General features: G+C 47.6%; 1 protein-coding gene and 1 long non-coding RNA gene across 2 annotated transcripts; both read left to right on the forward strand.

The window, feature by feature from the left end:
- The first annotated feature begins 11,106 nt into the window (after positions 1-11,106).
- Positions 11,107-12,899, forward strand: LOC141020602 (uncharacterized). The gene is made up of 3 exons (XR_012189337.1): positions 11,107-11,174; positions 11,633-12,346; positions 12,447-12,899. It is a non-coding gene; the product is annotated as an uncharacterized lncRNA (long non-coding RNA).
- Positions 12,900-14,723: 1,824 nt separating this feature from the next.
- On the forward strand, positions 14,724-17,290 carry LOC109752725 (ABC transporter G family member 26). Its single transcript, XM_020311624.4, has 4 exons — positions 14,724-14,917; positions 15,104-15,390; positions 15,502-16,699; positions 16,795-17,290. The coding sequence occupies exons 1-4, from the start codon at positions 14,789-14,791 to the stop codon at positions 17,170-17,172; spliced, it is 1,992 nt and encodes a 663-aa protein (XP_020167213.1). The 5' UTR covers positions 14,724-14,788; the 3' UTR covers positions 17,173-17,290.
- The last annotated feature ends 1,202 nt before the right edge of the window (positions 17,291-18,492 follow it).

An 18,492-nucleotide genomic window follows, 5' to 3' on the forward strand; every position in this document is an offset into this window, starting at 1 on the left:
TGCCGGGTCATGTAGCTGATGCTGGGTTAATCTTAAGATGATGCCGGGTCATAAACTTTGTAGATTTCTCCGATAATAATATAATACCAGATTTGCTCAAAACTGAGAACTTGAAGTTATTCCTCTCTTATATGCATATCATCTGTAGCCCTCAAGTGCCGGGTCATTATGCAATAATGAGCAGGGACTTTGTAGATATAACCATGTAAACTTGAACAGCAACGTGTAGCCCCCAAGGGCCGGCTTAGTAAGATAATACTGAGCTGGGACTTTGTATATAATTTATTGATAATAACATCATATAATACAATCTCCACCATGGGGCTTGAACCCACGTCCACAAGGTTAAGAGCTTTGTACTCTACCAACTGAATAGTGGACAGTTCAATATAATGGATTAATGCTTGTGTACCTTGAACTTTTGACAGGACCAATTGGTAGCCCCTAAGGGCCGGCTCATTTAGAATGTGATGAGTCGGGTCTTCAATAAGTTGAACAAAAAATGACTTTGCATTAGCCCCCAAGTGCCATGGTACATGCTGGCAGTGACATGGGACTTGCATATTCGATGTAATATCAAATTGATTAATGTAGCCCCCAAGTGCCGGGTCGTAAGCCTGCAGCGACTCGGGACTATTCTTTCCATTGTAGAATAAATCATATACATTGATAAAATAATAGCCATTGTGCCACGGCGACTTTGAATACCTCATCTGTTGATAATTAACTTCGGAGTTTAAATACCCGGCGGCTCTTGGCTGATGGCGATTTAATACGCCTCCATTGTAAGTCGGAATTTGTACAACCCGGCGGCTTATAGCCTTTGAGAAAATCAAGAATTGATACCCCTTTTGAGACATCAATTTCCATCTTTGATGATGGGCTTGAATTTAATCATTTATGTAAGTCATAGCTCTGTAAATCCTGCAGAGTTTAAACAACATATGCCCTGGCGACTTAACGTCAAAAATCAGGGCGGGTAACCACCCAAATGTAGTCTTATCCTGCACATAATTAGATCACAAGATCCCTTGGCGGTTTACCGCAGGGCGGGTCATAATATCTCACATATAACCATTGATGTGTAACAAGGAGTCACAGATAAGCCTGTTATGAATCATAACTTTGAAACACAACTATAATAATAATATTATACCTGTGATATTGAATTTTCACTGCCGGTTTATATGACCTGTGCAGTAAGGGTGATAACCCAATCTTTAGAAATCAAGACTTCCAAATGTTTATGATTGTCATATGATGGCGACTTATCATTCAAAGTCAAACCGGGTTAAATAGTAACCACTCATATACACTTTAGATATGATCAAAAGAGCTTCAAATAAAATTCAAAAATTGTTTGCAAAAAGAGACTTCAAAAATTTGAGGCTTCTGATTCGAATACGATCAGAAAATCGTCCCAAAGGGGGTTAAGCTAAGATTCGAATACGATCATATAGCCCCCAGTGGCTTTGGCGTTGCCGATCAAGAGGGTACCGACAACTATGTTCTCTTTGGTTCGAATACGGCCTATGTTTGAACAGGAAGTCCCCAAATGACCTTGAGAGTTGTTTAACGACGCTGATTCGAATACGATCCACGTCGGTTCCCAAAAGGGGTTGAGCTATGATTCGAATACGATCAAGAAGCCCCCTAATGAGCTCGGCAGTGTGCCGATCAAGAGGGTACCGACAGCTATGTTCTCTTTGGTTCGAATACGACCTATGTTTGAACAGGAAGCCCCCTAGTGATCATGAGAATATTTAACGACTCTGATTCGAATACGATCAGGGTCACACCAAAAGGGTTAAACTAAATTCGAATACGATCAGCTCCCAATGGTCATTAAAGCAAGGTACCTATGTTTGAGTTGTGATTTGTAACAGACTCTCTTTGGTCCCTTTAATTTTTCCTGAAAACTCGAGCTTCGCGAGAGATAAATTCTTTTTGAACCGGATATGTGAGAGCTTCTCTTGAACCGGATTTCGAACCGGATATGTGAGAGCTTCTCTTGAACCGGAATTCGAACCGGATATGTGAGAGCTTCCCTTGAGCCGGATGTTGAACCGGAATTCTTCATTTTGAGCCGGAATTTTTTTGATGGCCTTTAAACTGGCAATATTTACTGAGCCACGTCCATGTAACCCCCGAGTCTCAAGGCGGCTCGAGGAGTTGTCTTTGAGATTCTCCATATTTGACCATAGCAGAAGGTGTATATCATTGGTGTTGATAGCGCGATGTGAATCCACAAAATGTTGAGGTGACTGTGGCGGGTTATAAATGATCCTGTATGAGCCATGTCAGCAACTCGGCCAATGGTTCCTTCCAACTGGATGTTTTGAAGTTAACCAAACTATGGTGGCGGCGACTTGTGCGCCTGCCCATTGAGCCATCCAACGCAGACGGCGGCTGATGATAATTTGCCTCCAGTTTATTGGAAGAAAACCGGGCTACCCAAGCAGTGACTTGCTCATACTCAATAAATAGCTCATGCAGACAGACGCGGCCCGGTGTATTGTTGTAGACCAGGCCGCGAGAGACGGACGGTAAAGACGACCGCAACATCTGAGGCGGCACAGACAGATGAACCGGCCGTGGCGTTGTAAGCCGGTGCGAACGGGCAAGTTATCCTCCTTGTTGTAAGCCGGCGTGGTCGCGAAAGACGGCCACGGCATTGTAAGCCGGCGCGGTCGCGAGAGACGGCCACAGCGTTGTAAGCCGGTGCGGGAGTCCGTTGAGTAACGACGACCACCTGTGCCAAAAGATGTTGGTGTGCCTCCATCTCCGCGGTATAATATCATTTTTTGTCATAAACAATTGCCCTCATAAACAATATTGCAGACCAAGGCAAAGATAAACTGTTCTTTGACAAAAACAACATGTGTAATAAAACAAACTTAGATGGATATCACCTGATATGTTAGGCCGGAAATAATCCGCCATGGAGTTGATGATATCTTATGATGAAACTGAAATCATTCACGGGTGAGCTGGCCATAGTTTTTATAAGCCAGTGCGGCCGGGGAGGGCCGGCACCGGCGTTGTAAGCCGGCCCGGACGAAAGAATCGGCCGCAGCTTTGAAAATGGCAAGGACGCGGGCGAGTCAGCCGCAGGCACGGACGACGAGTCCGTTGCATGTGTTGATGTAGCGGGGGCGGCGACTTGCACACGTATCCGTCCAGAACACGGCAGGAACATGCTAGCGCAAAAATAATATTGGCGCACGCTCCTTTGTGACACCTTTGTAATAAATAATGGTCCTGCGAAAAATACCACAGACCAGTGTAATTGTTCTCAAACAAAATATATTCTGATAAAATACTTAGAAAAAACATCACCTAATGTTTTTATCGGGCGGACGTATTATCAGTACGATTCCTCTGGCTTCCTCAAGTTGTAGATTGAACTATGTGTGAGGTACGGGAGGTGCATGGAAAGTGAATAGTATATGCATGTGATTAGCATTCTGGCCGCATAATCCATGTACGTAGCAGGTTTTCTCCTCATTGCTTCGAGTGGCAAAGTAACAACAATACCCTGCCCGTCCTTTTCTCCTTTGTCTACAAATGACTCGACAGTTGATGAGTCCACAGCGATGACTCAGGCAGACGGCAGCTCAGCAGGGTAGCGGCCTGTCACCAGCCGCAGGGGCGGAGTCCAGCAGAGGCGAGCAGATCGGCATGAGACGAGGGAGCGGCCGAGGCAGCTTATTGACACGGAGGTAAGGCGGTTCAAGGCGCGGCCGGTCGCAACGGCTTGGCGCAGCTACGGAAGCGACGCCAGTGGAGGCAGCAACCCACAAGCAGGGGTGGCCCGAGGCCTGCTCTGGCAGGGGCCGCGACGGCTCTTGTTGGAAGAAGCAAGGCCGGCGGCTCAGAGACAGAATCTGGCGGGAGCAGCGACCCGAGGCGAAGCGGCTTTCCGCAAGGGCGAAAACGGCGGCGGACGCGCGAGCCACCGCACAGCTCAACAGGGTGGCTCGGGGCAGTGGCGATGCTAGCCTGGCGCGGTCGACGGAGGCTCGGCACGGCGGCCCAGGACCGCGGGCAGCTCGGCAGCAGAAACTCAACGGTCGAGGAGTCCGGGTCGTGGCCCCCTTGTCCTTTGAATTTTTTTTCTCTCTCAGGCGGACTCGCGTCGTAATTTTCTTCCATATTTCTTGACTCGGTCTCCGTCTCCTGGTAGCTTCCTTGTGTGCGTGTATATCAATCGAAGCTTGACCAAAGGAATAACTGATTTTGGTTTCAGATCACATACGAGTCAAAGATGCTACCGCGTACTTTTGAACTTGATCAATCTTCACGTCAGGGAAAGGTAGCAGCAGCAATAATTTATTCCCTTTAGGACTTGAAGTCTAGGAATCGCGGATGCAGAACAGTGAAAAAACTTGGGACAACTGCATCACTTCTGGTGGGATATGCTTTCTTCGGCGACTTGTGATCACCCTCGCTGTACAGCACGCAATCCTAAAATCTGTTGTCACCAAAAACTTTTGTCTTGGACTCTTCAGATTACCACGACGCATGAGGCGGCCGTACAACATGTAACCCTAAAATCAATCTCAATTTCATATCCGCTGCCGCAGAACCCTTCGTCAATCTTGACTGATGAACTTTATAGTTGATGTGGATTTTCCACACCGGTTCTCGTTGAGCCGGAAAATTGTGAATCTTCTCGACCCATAAAAAAGATCCCTCCAAGAACTCAACACCACCGTGTGCAGGCCCCACGGTGGGCGCCAACTGTCGTGGAATTGTCATGGAAGATGTCCTAGTGTGAGGACTTAGTCGTGAGGCCAGCGCATCTATGTAGTAGCTTGAGAGGGGTTGAGCGGAATCGAGAGACGCAACACAAGACGAGGATGTAGACAGCTTCGGGCCCCGGGAAACATCATCCGGTAATAACCCTACATGCTGTTTGTGTTGGAAATATGCCCTACAGGCAATAATAAATAGGTTATTATTATATTTCCTTGTTCATGATAATTGTTTATTATCCATGCTAGAATTGTATTGATAGGAAACTCAGATACATGTGTGGATACATAGACAACACCATGTCCCTAGTAAGCCTCTAGTTGACTAGCTCGTTGATCAATAGATGGTTACGGTTTCCTGACCATGGACATTGGATGTCGTTGATAACGGGATCATATCATTAGGAGAATGATGTGATGGACAAGACCCAATCCTAAGCCTAGCACAAGATCGTGTAGTTCGTTTGCTCAGAGCTTTTCTAATGTCAAGTATCACTTCCTTAGACCATGAGATTGTGCAACTCCCGGATACCGTAGGAATGCTTTTGGTGTACCAAACGTCACAACGTAACTGGGTGGCTATAAAGGTGCACTACAGGTATCTCCGAAAGTGTCTGTTGGGTTGGCACGAATCGAGACTGGGATTTGTCACTCCGTATAAACGGAGAGGTATCTCTGGGCCCACTCGGTAGGACATCATCATAATGTGCACAATGTGACCAAGGAGTTGATCACGGGATGATATGAGTTACGGAACGAGTAAAGAGACTTGCCGGTAACGAGATTGAACAAGGTATAGGGATACCGACGATCGAATCTCGGGCAAGTAACATACCGATAGACAAAGGGAATTGTATACGGGATTGATTGAATCCCCGACATCGTGGTTCATCCGATGAGATCATCGTGGAACATGTGGGAGCCAACATGGGTATCCAGATCCCGCTGTTGGTTATTGACCGGAGAACGTCTCGGTCATGTCTGCATGGTTCCCGAACCCGTAGGGTCTACACGCTTAAGGTTCGATGACGCTAGGGTTATAGGGAAAGTATGTATGTGGTTACCGAATGTTGTTCGGAGTCCCGGATGAGATCCCGGACGTCACGAGGAGTTCCGGAATGGTCCGGAGGTAAAGATTTATATATGGGAAGTCCTGTTTTGGTCACCGGAAAAGTTTCGGGTGAAATCGGTAATGTACCGGGACCACCGGGAGGGTCCCGGGGGTCCACCAAGTGGGGCCACCAGCCCCAGAAGGCTGCGTGGGCCAAGTGTGGGAGGGGACCAGCCCCAGGTGGGCTGGTGCGCCCCCCACCAAGGCCCAAGGTGCATGGGAGAGTGGGAGGGGGCAAACCCTAGGTCCAGATGGGCCTTAGGGCCCATCTAGTGGGGCGCCCCCCCTCTCCTCCCCTTGGCCGCCCCCCCTTGATGGGATCTAGGGCTGGCCGCCTCCTCTTGGGGGTGGAAACCCTAAGGGGGGCGCAGCCCCCTCCTCCCTATATATAGTTGAGGTTTGGGCTGCCCAAGACACATGAGAACGTCTCTCTTTTGGTGCAGCCCTACCCCTCTCCCTCCTCCTCCTCCTCTCCCGCAGTGCTTGGCGAAGCCCTGCGGGATTGCCACGCTCCTCCACCACCACCACGCCGTCGTGCTGCTGCTGAATGGAGTCTTCCCCAACCTCTCCCTCTCTCCTTGCTGGATCAAGGCATGGGAGACGTCACCGGGCTGCACGTGTGTTGAACGCGGAGGCACCGTTCTTCGGTGCTTAGATCGGAATCAACCGCGATCTGAATCGCTACGAGTACGACTCCCTCATCCGCGTTCTTGCAACGCTTCCGCATCGCGATCTACAAGGGTATGTAGATCCACTCCCCTTCCCCTCGTTGCTAGAGTACTCCATAGATTGATCTTGGTGATGCGTAGAAAATTTTGAATTTCTGCTACGTTTCCCAACAGTTTGAGGCTAGATCTCATTACGCTCATGAGGGAGTCGCCGTAACCGGCTCTCCTCTAATTGTGTCTAGCCCTAGAGATTATTGATTGTTGTTTGTCCCTCTTTGGGGTGCCCTGCCCCTCCTTATATAAGTTAGAGGGGCGGGTTACATGCGGAGTCCTAGTAGGACTAGGACTAGTCTATCTTTTCTTACAAGTTGAATACAAGTCCGGGTCTTGCTTCCTCGTAAAGGAAATATTCGTCAAACCCTTTCTCCTTAAGCCGGCCCACCAGAGTATAAGCCAGCCTCCTGGGCCTTGGGCCTTGTCGTCCATCTGATCCGCCCGCCGGGTCTCCAGTGAGTCACAATGTCCAGGCGGGTTACCTGTGAATTGCCATGTTCGGGCGGATCACCAGTGAGTCGCCAAGCTCTAGCCAGGTCTCCGGTGAGTCGCCAAGTCTGGCCGGGTCATACCGCGGGGTATATCCCCGACAGTGCCAATCAATGCAACCTCCTAAATACCACATGAGAGTATTCACACTGCAGTTTTAGACTCGCCTTTCATAACTTCTTGAAATTTCATTAAAGATCATACAACCGAGAACTAGCGACCCCCATAGTTTGAAAAGAAGTGAAGATAGGTTGAATGAGCTCGACGATGCATGCAAATCGCCAAATGGGGTTGCTAAATCTAAGTCGACTGTGACTTAACCAAGTCTTAGTCGATGCTATATTCGTGAGATCTTATGTAAAGATTCATGTAAATTTTTTTTCTTTTTTCTGTTTTAATTGTGTCATTTGGCTGAGACTTAATTAAGTCTCAATCGACCGAGATCAAACTACACCCATCATGAAAACATGTGAAAAGCACTTAAACCCAATCAAAGGTGTCGACTACTAGTACTCTAACCCATCTTTGCATGTAACCATGCCACATGCTAAAATCCGACATTATCGAGTGAGTGTACATAAGAACCGAAAAGTTGCGGGTTAGGTGGCTCGCGTGCAACTCATGCTGGGCAAACTAAGCAAAGCTCGTGGAATCGAGCAAGTAACGCCATTGTATTGAATTGTGTAAAGAATCTGCTCGTGTCCGTTTTTTTTTTGCATTGGTTGACACCGCGGGTCAGGTACAAAAGTTGCCGCTCCATGGATCGTAGCTACAACCTTATTAGGGTGGTGCGCCACTAAGAAAGATACTATGCTAGTATATGTGGATCGTGTGGACGCGAGTCTGCTTTATGGGTGATAGAATAGGGCTGCGTGAATAGATGCCAACACATATATTCATCGCTCCATCATCCTCTTCTTTCCATGTGTTCCACACTGTTGACTCGTTGGTAGAATCGATGCCCACGACCTCGTCGGTCTTGGCGTCTTTGCCGTGTCGTGGCGATGGAGCGTCACTATATTAAGTTGAGTATGGCGTGGGCTGTGGAGGAGCAGGAATCTTAGCGTGTGGGGTTAGATAACCAATTGGTGCCATCATTATGGGGTTTAGCAATTTTAGCATCTGAGCACGTGGAGCTGCCTTGGGGTTGTTGCGGTGCTCGTCGGTGCTGGCTTGGTGCTGCTGTCGTGGTGTTTGGATTTGAATCATCAAAGTTACATCGACACACAAAGGAGATACAATGGCATTGTGAATATAGTGTAGTTCTAGGCTTCATGTGAGTGAAGGATGTGATCATGTGAAGTAACTGCCGATGTGTGTTTAGTGCGGAGGAGGCACAAGTGCTAACAAGTTTGGAGCGGAGACACACCTTTACATGCTCTTCGACGACGCTAGAGGGAGAGAACCTCATGTTTATTGCATCAATATGTTATGTGGCACAAAAGATGATATCACTCCAGCTGTAGTCCAAATTACCTATGAATCACACTATAAATCGCATACCAAGAAAACATGTATTATTGGTCTCTAATCCTTCGTCACCGCATGTCCATCCTTCTTTTTTATTGGCATAGAGAGCGTAGTAGTGGAGCATCACACAGTACATCAAGTCATTTTCCGGCTTATCGTGATAAGAACAACTGCATGGTTCTCCTAAAAATCTTCCCGTAAAACCAAAAGGAATAGTTGTCTGAGAGTAATTTTTGTCAGTTCCCATAAACTTCTTCCCCTAATCTATTTTTAGTTTACATTTTATTAAACAAAACTAGCTAATTGGCCTATGGCCCGCCGGTCAGTGATACGCGTGAAGGCCACCGACGGGCAGCGATGCGGGCGCGTGGTGGTCGCCCACGAGGGGCTGTTCGAGGCGGCGGGGGGCGGCGACACGAGCGGCGGATGGTGGCGCGACCGGCGGCGCAGAGGAGTCCCGCGTGGCGGCATGTTGGCGTCCCGGGGTAGCGGCATTACGACGAGGTTCTGCCGGGGTGGCGGTGTTCCGGCGGCCAGCGTACAGAAGTTTTAGGCGGTTGCAACCCCGCCAAAATGATACCGAAAGATAATCTTCCAGGGAGAAAATGTCACTTTTACGGGATCCTCTAAAGTTTAGGCCAATTTACAAGATCTGTTGGAGAGATTCTTTTGCCTCAACTTCCTGTAAACGACAGATTTTTTAGAGATAGAGGAACTGTTGGAGTTTCTTTTAGCTGTAATCCACACTTTATTAATCAATCAAAAGGTTTATAGGAATAATTAGCGGGTCATGGGGAACCCCAACCACAAGAAACAGAAAATTTAGCTAGATTACGAGCTTCCAAGTTTATAGCTCGACCTCCAAAAATAAATTCACAGCTAGAAAGTCGCTCGCCCAGGCAACAATCTCCTTAATAATGGTGGAATATCTGCCTTCAGTGCCTTATCTAATGTCCGAAACCACCGTCTTGCAATTACATGCGATAATGAGTGTGTCCAATGCTAGATCAAGTTCGAGTGAAAGGGCTTCATGACATGTGAGAGCTTCAAGTGTAGTTGGGTCAACTATGTCCGAGAATACCACTGTGGAGGAGCCTAAAGACATTTTGTTGTGGTCTCCGCAAATTGCCGAAGAAGCACTTCGATCTCTGTTCCTTGATAAGCCTCCGTCGATGTGAATCTTTGCAATGCCTATTCCCGGGGATCTCCATACTTGGCGACGTGGAGCACGTCTGCCCGTGGCCCTCTCCTGATCTCTCTCTGGTTTTCGTGATGCTACCAACTCAGCTATAAAGCTAACCACAAAGGAATGAGTAGCATGTGGACTTTGAAGAATTCCTTCATGAATAGCCTTTCGCTTAGCTGCCCAAATTGACCATAAAGTAACGACCAACTCAATTAAATTTTTGTGTGGTAAACTCTCGATCATCGTAAAAATCCAGCCTTTCGCATTTGGCTCCCTCATGGTCTGAATGTGATCAACAACATCCTCATCAGCTAAAGCCCATACGCACCATGCCATCGAGCATTCCATGAGAGAATGTTGACATTAGTCTTGGGCTCCACATAACTAACACTTGTCATCATCCGACATGTTCCTGTTGTGACAGTCCTCCGTTGGGATCGAGAGCTTGGCTAGTCTCCATAGAAAGTTTCTAATTTTTCCGGGCACCTCAACCGACCATAAAGAAGACCATGACCTAGCTTCTTCCTCATAATTTGATCTCTCCTCCTTTTAGTGTCCACCATCATTCGATATGCAGATCAAATAGTAAAGTTTCTCATAGTTCCATGCCCAGAAGTCTTCCATGTTTTTGGTGCATAAAGGAATTCTCAAGTTTGTATTCACATCAGGCGCTAAGGAAACTTGATGTAAAAGCTCCCTCTTCCAAGTTGCACCAGTGGCATCAATTAGTTCATGTACCTTAGGAGGGTTACATGACAGACAAGTGATTAGTCTCGTCATAAACATTATTCAGTAACCAATCCCTCCTCGTTTTAGTGTCCACCATCATTCGATATGCAGATCAAACAATAAAGTTTCTCATAGTTCCATGCCCAGAAGTCTTCCATGTTTTTGATGCATAAAGGAATTCTCAAGTCTGTATTCACATTAGGCGCTAAGAAAACTTGATGTAAAAGTTCCGTCTTCCAAGTTGCACCAGTGGCATCAAATAGTTAATGTACCTTAGGAGGGTTACATGACAGACAAGCGATCAGTCTCGTCATAAACATTATTCGGTAACCAATTTTGCTGCCAAATCAAAGAAGCTCCATTCCCAATTCTTCTGATTAGGCCCTGGAACTGTTGGAGTTTTTTTTTTTTTTGACATGTGGAACTGTTGGAGTTGCTCTAAGGATTTTGGAGTTTGCTGTGGAGAAAAGCTCCGCTGGTTTCGGCCCGCCGCGGAATCGCTGCGACATGTACGTCCGTATAGGCTGCTAGCCCAACCGAATTAGGGTTTTCATTTTCCCTGCATCGGCCCAATCCAACAACAACCGAGCCTGTTAGTGGCCCATTAAAATAACCCGTGATTGTGCTATATAATCCCTGCATCTCCTCTCATTCAACCCTATCCTCTCCAGACGAGATCTGAAGCCGCCGGGCAGCAGGGCTCCCCCAAGGTAATCCCCATCTTCTTCTTACCCTTGCAAATATTTCTCCAGATGAACTATTCTGGGTCTTCCTGCTGGTGCTGTTTAACCGTGCAGCTTGCTAGTTCATGGTTGCCAGTAGCTTCTTGACTTAGATTAGAAGCTGCTGGTGCTGCTTATTATTGTTCAGCCTCCACTGTTGTAGATCTCAGTTTACAGTAGTTTTTACCCATTATTTCAAGTGCATCGGTAGATCGAGTAGAAAAAGTACGGTAGGATTTACAAGTTGTGATGCCCCACCTGTGTGCGTCTGTCGTTGACAATATTTGTCTGCGTTATCCAAGTAAAAAGAAATTTGTTTAGGAGAAACGTACATATATTTTCATTTGAGCATATGAGTCTGTAGTTTTGTTGTTTATGTTCTGAGTAACTAGGGGTTGGGATAGTAACTCTCGTAACTAACACTTCTTATTTTGTTCTTCTTACAGTACCAGGAGAAGATATGTTTGCAGCCTGTGCTCATCTATTAAAGCTTGATACCAGCTTTCATAGATCCGGATGGTTTTGAAGTGATAGCTGGCTTGACTTTGCTTTTCTTCAAAGCATCTTGACAGACCAAAATCCGTAATTTTTGGCACCATGTTTTCGTCTAGCAATATATTTGCAGGTTTTAGGTCTAAGTGAAAAGTATCGATCTCTGTGAATATATTGTAAACCTTCACAAATTCCCTTGATTATTTCATAGCGCTATTTTAAAATAAATGATTTGTATTGGAAAAACCAAGTTGTCCAATATACATATTCATGACTTGAAAAAGTAAAAAAATACAGTCATTGTATATTGTGTTTGACTTAGAAAGAAAGATGAAAAAGTTAAACAAAAAGATGTGAAGGCAGATGAATGCTTTGCTTATGCATGAATTCATATTGATAAAGCGCTATTGAATGATCAAGGAATTTGTGAGGTTTACATTATCTTTGCAAGAGTTGTATTGTTCAGTTAGACCTAGACATGCAAGTATATTTCTAGGCGAAAATATATTGTTAAAAATTGCGGATTTTTGTCTCTCAAGTTGCTTGGAGGAAAAACAAAGCCAGGCTATCGCTTCAAAACAGTTTGGATCTATGTATGAAAGAAGGGACATTGATGAACTGGGTTGGATTTACTTTGACTTGCAAACTTGTTTGCATGTTAACATCAGGTATGATAGTAGAAACACATAGCATGCACATCAGTCAATAGGCTTGGCAAAACAGCTCACTTATGCTCCATGACATGCTCCACTAACCTCTTTTTTTTAGCTAGTGTACATCTTTAGGTACTTTGAGCTGGTGGAGGAGGTCAAGTGTCATCAGTTGTCCAAGAGAAATGTTCCAATGAGCTACTAAATATTTGGAGGAAGCCTTTATAGTTTCTTGCACAAAGAGTGTAATGTGTTGGACCTCATCATGTATTAAGTATTATTTTGGAGGATATACTATGCTCTCTGTTTTGTTATATCGTGCATGCACATTATAAAGTAGAGTGTGGCGCAATATATAGATCATAATTGTTGTTAAGGTGCTGAATTCCATTTAGCTTAGTAGTGGATGCTATGATAGCTGAGACTGGGATTTATGCTGGGTCTGACCATCTGAATTCAGTTGTTTGTAAAATGTTCCATACTCGCAATATTATATACTCATGACACGAAGGAAGGAATGACAAATCTTGTAATGACTAATGACAAGGAAGGAACGACAAATCTTTTTTGATCTTGTTGCTTTGCAAGCTCATGACACGAGGTTGTTCAGGTTTTTATCTTGTTTTGCTTGACACTAGTGCTTTACACTTAACCATGGCAAATCTTCACAGCTGTTTGCAGGCCTTAAGATTTCCATGTTTTACACTCTTGTTGTTACAGTGAGCAAGCATGAGGATCCAGGGGAGACAAGCCAGGAAGGATGGATGAGATTGGCTGGCCCTACTCAATGACAGTTCCTCGCGTTGACTGACTGGCCGAATGAGGATTGTGGTTGATGGCATTAGAGGAAATGCATCTCTAGCACGACCTACTCCATGACAGTTCCTCGCGTTGACTGACTGGCCGAATGAGGATTGGGGTTGATGGCATTAGAGGAAATGCATCTCTAGCACGGCTTGTTTTCGTGTGGGAACCAATTTTTCGTGGTCTTACTCTCAATTTCCACTACAGCTCTAGTGTGGTGTATATCTCACATAGAGCAAACTGGAGTGACCTTCCTGTGTTAGCAGTTGGCTTGTTGGATTTGTGGATGTATTGGTACAACTCAGTCATTGTTTTTTGTTTTTTGTTTCTGCGAAAACGCAAGTATCAGTCATTCTGGAATCCAATAGCACACAGAGTGGAAATGTAATCATTAATTCATTCTTCTTGTTAAATGGAAGGTTGGAGCGGGAGACAAAATTTTGTTTTGGAAAGATCGGTGGATCCATGGCGCAACCATCACAGAGCTGGCCCCCTTGGTAGTGAAGACAGTCCGTACGCAGGTGGTCAACAGGAGACTGGTACGTGATGCAATGTGCATGCATGCTTGGATGAGCGATGTGGTGGGTGACCTATGCACGGAAGGTCTAACCCAGTTCATCGCATTTTGGGAGATCATTTCGGAGGTTTAATTGGATGTTCAAACTGAGGACAACCCCATCTGGGCTTGGAATGTGACTGGAGTCTACACTGCATCTTCAGCATACAAGATGCTATGTGAGGGAGGAGTTAGATTTCACTCTTTCGGAGCAATCTGGAAATGTTGGGCGCCACTTGCGTGTAAAATCTTCATGTAGCTGGCAGTGCAATATCGATTGTGGACGTCGGATAGAAGGACTAGACACGGTTTGCAAGATCAAACGTCTAAATGCTACTTTTGTGACCAAGAGGAAGACATGGTCGACCACATCTTGCAACAATGTGTATTCTCAAGACAAGTGTGGTACACATGCATGACCAGGATGGGATTGAGAGTGGAGCTTTGCCCAACATATGAATCCCAATTGGTGCAATGGTGGACGGAAGCTAGAAAGCGCATACATAAGCAAACTCGGAAAGGATTTGACACATTCGTGATGCTCATCTGCTGGACGCTTTGGAAACAGAGGAACGCGAGGGTGTTCGGATCGAACTAAATTAAAAATAAATGGGAGACTGTGGACTTGATCTTCGACGACTTGAGGACTTGGGCTAGGGCAGGAGCATTTGAAGGACGACCTATACCCGAGTAGTAGAGTAGTATTAGGAGTGGGGTGGAGGCCTGGTTGGGTCGGCTTGTGATTACCATCTAGCGCAATGTAATAACTCTTGTACATATTTTCTTCTTTCTATAAAGCTAAGGTACGCCATTGGCGTACCTTGAAAAAAAATTCATTTTTCTTGTTAGATAATGTAATCATCATCAGTTATCCTCTGGGCTTCTAGAGTGGAAGGTTCTCCCAAACGAACCAGGGACGGTGCGCCCTTGGAAAGATTGTGGGTCACCAAACAAGGGTAAAAATACCCGGTAACAAAGTAGGCACGCTCTTGGTTGCTGGTAGTTGCTCGCTCCTGTCATGCGATTTCTACTTGGTTGATAATAAAAAGAAGAGAGCGGCCGTGTGCCTGGCTTTCTCTCTCTGAACCTAACTCCCAGCCATGGAGATCAGCAGCGAGGAGAGGGTGGAGCTGTCCATCGTGGAGCACCTCCCCGACAATGGCGACGCCGGCGTGGAGGAGGATCATCTATGGCCGACCAAGGACGGCCCTCTTCCTATATTCCTCAAGGTGTCTATCAGCCATGTTTACTGTTTGTGGGACAGTTTTCACCATACACTTCTTTCAAAATTATAAAGTAGCAGTGGATTATGTTTAGTAGAAGAAACATTTTCGCTCTGCGCAAATTCTCTTTTTATGACATGTAACGGGGCTCTGCTCATGAGAAATCACCTTGTCTGTGGATGGAAAATGCAGTTTGAGAATGTGGAGTACAAGGTGAAGCTGGGTGCCAAGAACCCCCTGACGGCTGCAAAGGTGGCCTTCGCGTCTCACATGAGGGTGGATCATGGCGGCAGCAGCTGCAAGCACATCCTCAAGGGCATCGGCGGCAGCGTCGACCCCGGCGAGATCCTGGCACTGATGGGCCCCTCCGGCAGCGGCAAGACCACCCTGCTCAAGATACTCGGAGGCAGGCTGGGCGGCGCCGTCAAGGGCCAGATCACCTACAACGACACCCCCTACAGCCCCTGCCTCAAACGGAGGTGATAATAACTTCAGACATGAGGATTTGTGCAGAGTTCTTGCGATTCCTTGTAGAACAATGGAGAAGATCGAGAGGATTGATTGGAACTTTTGTTCGTTGCGAAATGCAGGATGGGATTTGTGACGCAGGACGACGTGCTGTTCCCTCAGCTGACGGTGGAGGAGACGCTGGTGTTCGCGGCCTTCCTGAGGCTGCCGGCGCGCATGTCCAAGCAGCAGAAGCGCGACCGGGTGGACGCCATCATCGCGGAGCTGAACCTGGAGCGGTGCCGGCACACCAAGATCGGCGGCGCGTTCGTGCGCGGGGTGTCGGGCGGCGAGAGGAAGCGGACGAGCATCGGGTACGAGATCCTGGTGGACCCGTCGCTGCTGCTGCTGGACGAGCCCACGTCGGGGCTGGACTCCACGTCGGCCAGCAAGCTCATCGTCATCCTGCAGCGGCTGGCCAAGTCGACGCGGCGGACCATCATCACCACCATCCACCAGCCGTCCAGCCGGATGTTCCACATGTTCGACAAGCTGCTGCTCATCTCCGAGGGCCACGCCATCTACCACGGCAAGGCCAGGGACTGCATGCACCACTTCTCCTCGCTGGGGTTCACGCCGGAGATCCCCATGAACCCGGCCGAGTTCCTGCTGGACCTCGCCACGGGCAACCTCGAGGACATCAGCGTCCCGGGGCTGCTCCGGGACGGCTCGCCGGCGCCGCAGGAGTTCAGGTCCCGCGTCGTGGCGTACCTGCAGGCCAAGTACAGGGACCACGCCGGGGACGGCGGGGAGGGCCAGGCGAAGCAGCCGGCGAGGCGGCCCGGGGAGCAGCTGAGGCTGGCCATCCGGATGCGCAAGGACCGGAGCATCAACTGGTTCCAGCAGTTCGTGGTGCTGTCGCGGCGCACGTTCCGGGAGCGCGCCGCCGACTACCTGGACAAGATGCGGCTGGCGCAGGCCGTGGGCGTGGCGCTCCTGCTGGGCCTGCTCTGGTGGAAGTCGCAGACGGGCAACGAGGCGCAGCTGAGGGACCAGGTGGGGCTCATCTTCTACATCTGCATCTTCTGGACCTCGTCGTCGCTCTTCGGCTCCGTCTACGTGTTCCCCTTCGAGAAGCTGTACCTGGTCAAGGAGCGCAAGGCCGACATGTACCGCCTCAGCGCCTACTACGCCAGCAGCACCCTCTGCGACGCCGTGCCGCACGTCGTCTACCCGGTCCTCTTCATGGCCATCCTCTACTTCATGGCCGACCTCCGCCGCACCGTCCCCTGCTTCTGCCTCACCCTCCTCGCCACCCTCCTCATTGTCTTCACCAGCCAGGTACGCACGTACTTGCTCTTCCTCTTCTTGTCCATGCCGGCGGTGACATCGACGGCGAACGGCGATGAGATGGGAGTTCGATCTGTGATCATCAGGGGACGGGGGAGCTGCTGGGGGCGGCGATCCTGAGCGTGAAGAGGGCGGGGGTGATGGCGTCGCTGGTGCTGATGCTGTTCCTGCTCACCGGAGGGTACTACGTGCAGCACATACCCAAGTTCATACGGTGGCTGAGGTACGTCTCCTTCATGCACTACGGCTTCAACCTGCTGCTCAAGGCGCAGTACCACGGCCACCTCACCTACAACTGCGGGAGCCGGACCGGGTGCCAGCGGCTGCAGTCGTCCCCGTCCTTCGACACCGTCGACCTCGACGGCGGCATGCGCGAGGTCTGGATCCTGCTCGCCATGGCCGTCGCGTACCGCCTCCTCGCCTACTTCTGCCTCCTCAAGAGGATCACCCTCACGCCCTTGTGAAAAGATGAACCATGGGAGTTGGGCACGGCGTGCTTTGCTAGATAGGTCTTCCGAATTATCCTTTGTCACATGTAATGCATGTTTGTTAATGGGTACACGCCTAGAAGGCAAGAACCGAGAGCAATGTGCATGGGTTTTCTTCTTGTTTGTTTCCTTAGTTTTCCTTGCGTGGAGGTAATGAGGCCTTGCTGAAAGCGGTGGCCCAAGCTATCCCAGCACATGCTATAATTGTATTCAAATTCCCAAAGGAACAGGGAGCAATGTGCATGGGTTTTCTTCTTGGTGGTTTCCTTAATAATCTTCAGTTTTGCTATTTCTCAGGTACCTGATTTTTTATTTCACATCAATCATCTTCTTTCTTCCTTCCTTCACGCCGGATCTCGCCGGAGAAGACAACCCCACTATCTATCTTACGGGGAAGCCATGACCCCATTATCTATCTTATTAGGGGGAGCTATGGCCCCGTTATCTTATCTTTGGGGGTGCAAGGGGGTGTGTATGTGTGTGTGATAGCCCACAAGTATAGGTGATCGTTTATAGCATTTTTTGATAAAAAATGTCGAATCCAACGAGGAGCTAAAGGTACAATTAATATTCTCTCAAGTTCTATCGACTACCGATACAACTCTACGCACACCAACATTCGCTTTACCTAGAAACAAGTAATAAAATTAGAAGTATTTTGTAGGTGTAGTGGGATAATTTTGCAAGATAATGAAGAACATGAAAATAAAAGTTAGGTGTTGTTTTAATAAAATAACAATTAAGTTAGTATAGCGAGCGTGGAAAAGTGGTAATAAGATTTTCAGAATTGTCCCTAAGCAATTGGCTTTGTTACTAGACCGGTAGCAAATTCTTCTATGGGGGAGGCCACTGCTAGCATGTCATTCCTTACTTGAAATTCTATGCACTTATAATTGAAACTATTAGCAAGCATCCGCAACTATTAAATTTCATTAAGGTAAAACCCAACCATAGCATTAAGATATATTGGTCCCCTTCAATCCCATATGAATCAATTTCTATGGTAAGACGAAGTTTTCGTCACTCTTGCCTCCAATGCATAGTCCTATCAACATACAACCAGTGTGATCCATGTGTGCGCTCATATGATGAGCACCAAATGCCAGCAACATAACCACAAGCAATTTAAACCAATCATAGCAATTCAATAATTACCTAGAGGATAACAAAAATCTACTCAAACATCATAAGATGGCAACACATCATTGAATAATATGAAGCATAAAGCACCATGTTCAAGTAGGGGGTACAACGGGTTGCGGGAGAGTGGATCGCTGAATATAGATGAGGGAAGGT

Source organism: Aegilops tauschii, chromosome 7 (genome assembly GCF_002575655.3).
Source record: "Aegilops tauschii subsp. strangulata cultivar AL8/78 chromosome 7, Aet v6.0, whole genome shotgun sequence".
Classification (NCBI taxonomy): Eukaryota; Viridiplantae; Streptophyta; class Magnoliopsida; order Poales; family Poaceae; genus Aegilops; species Aegilops tauschii.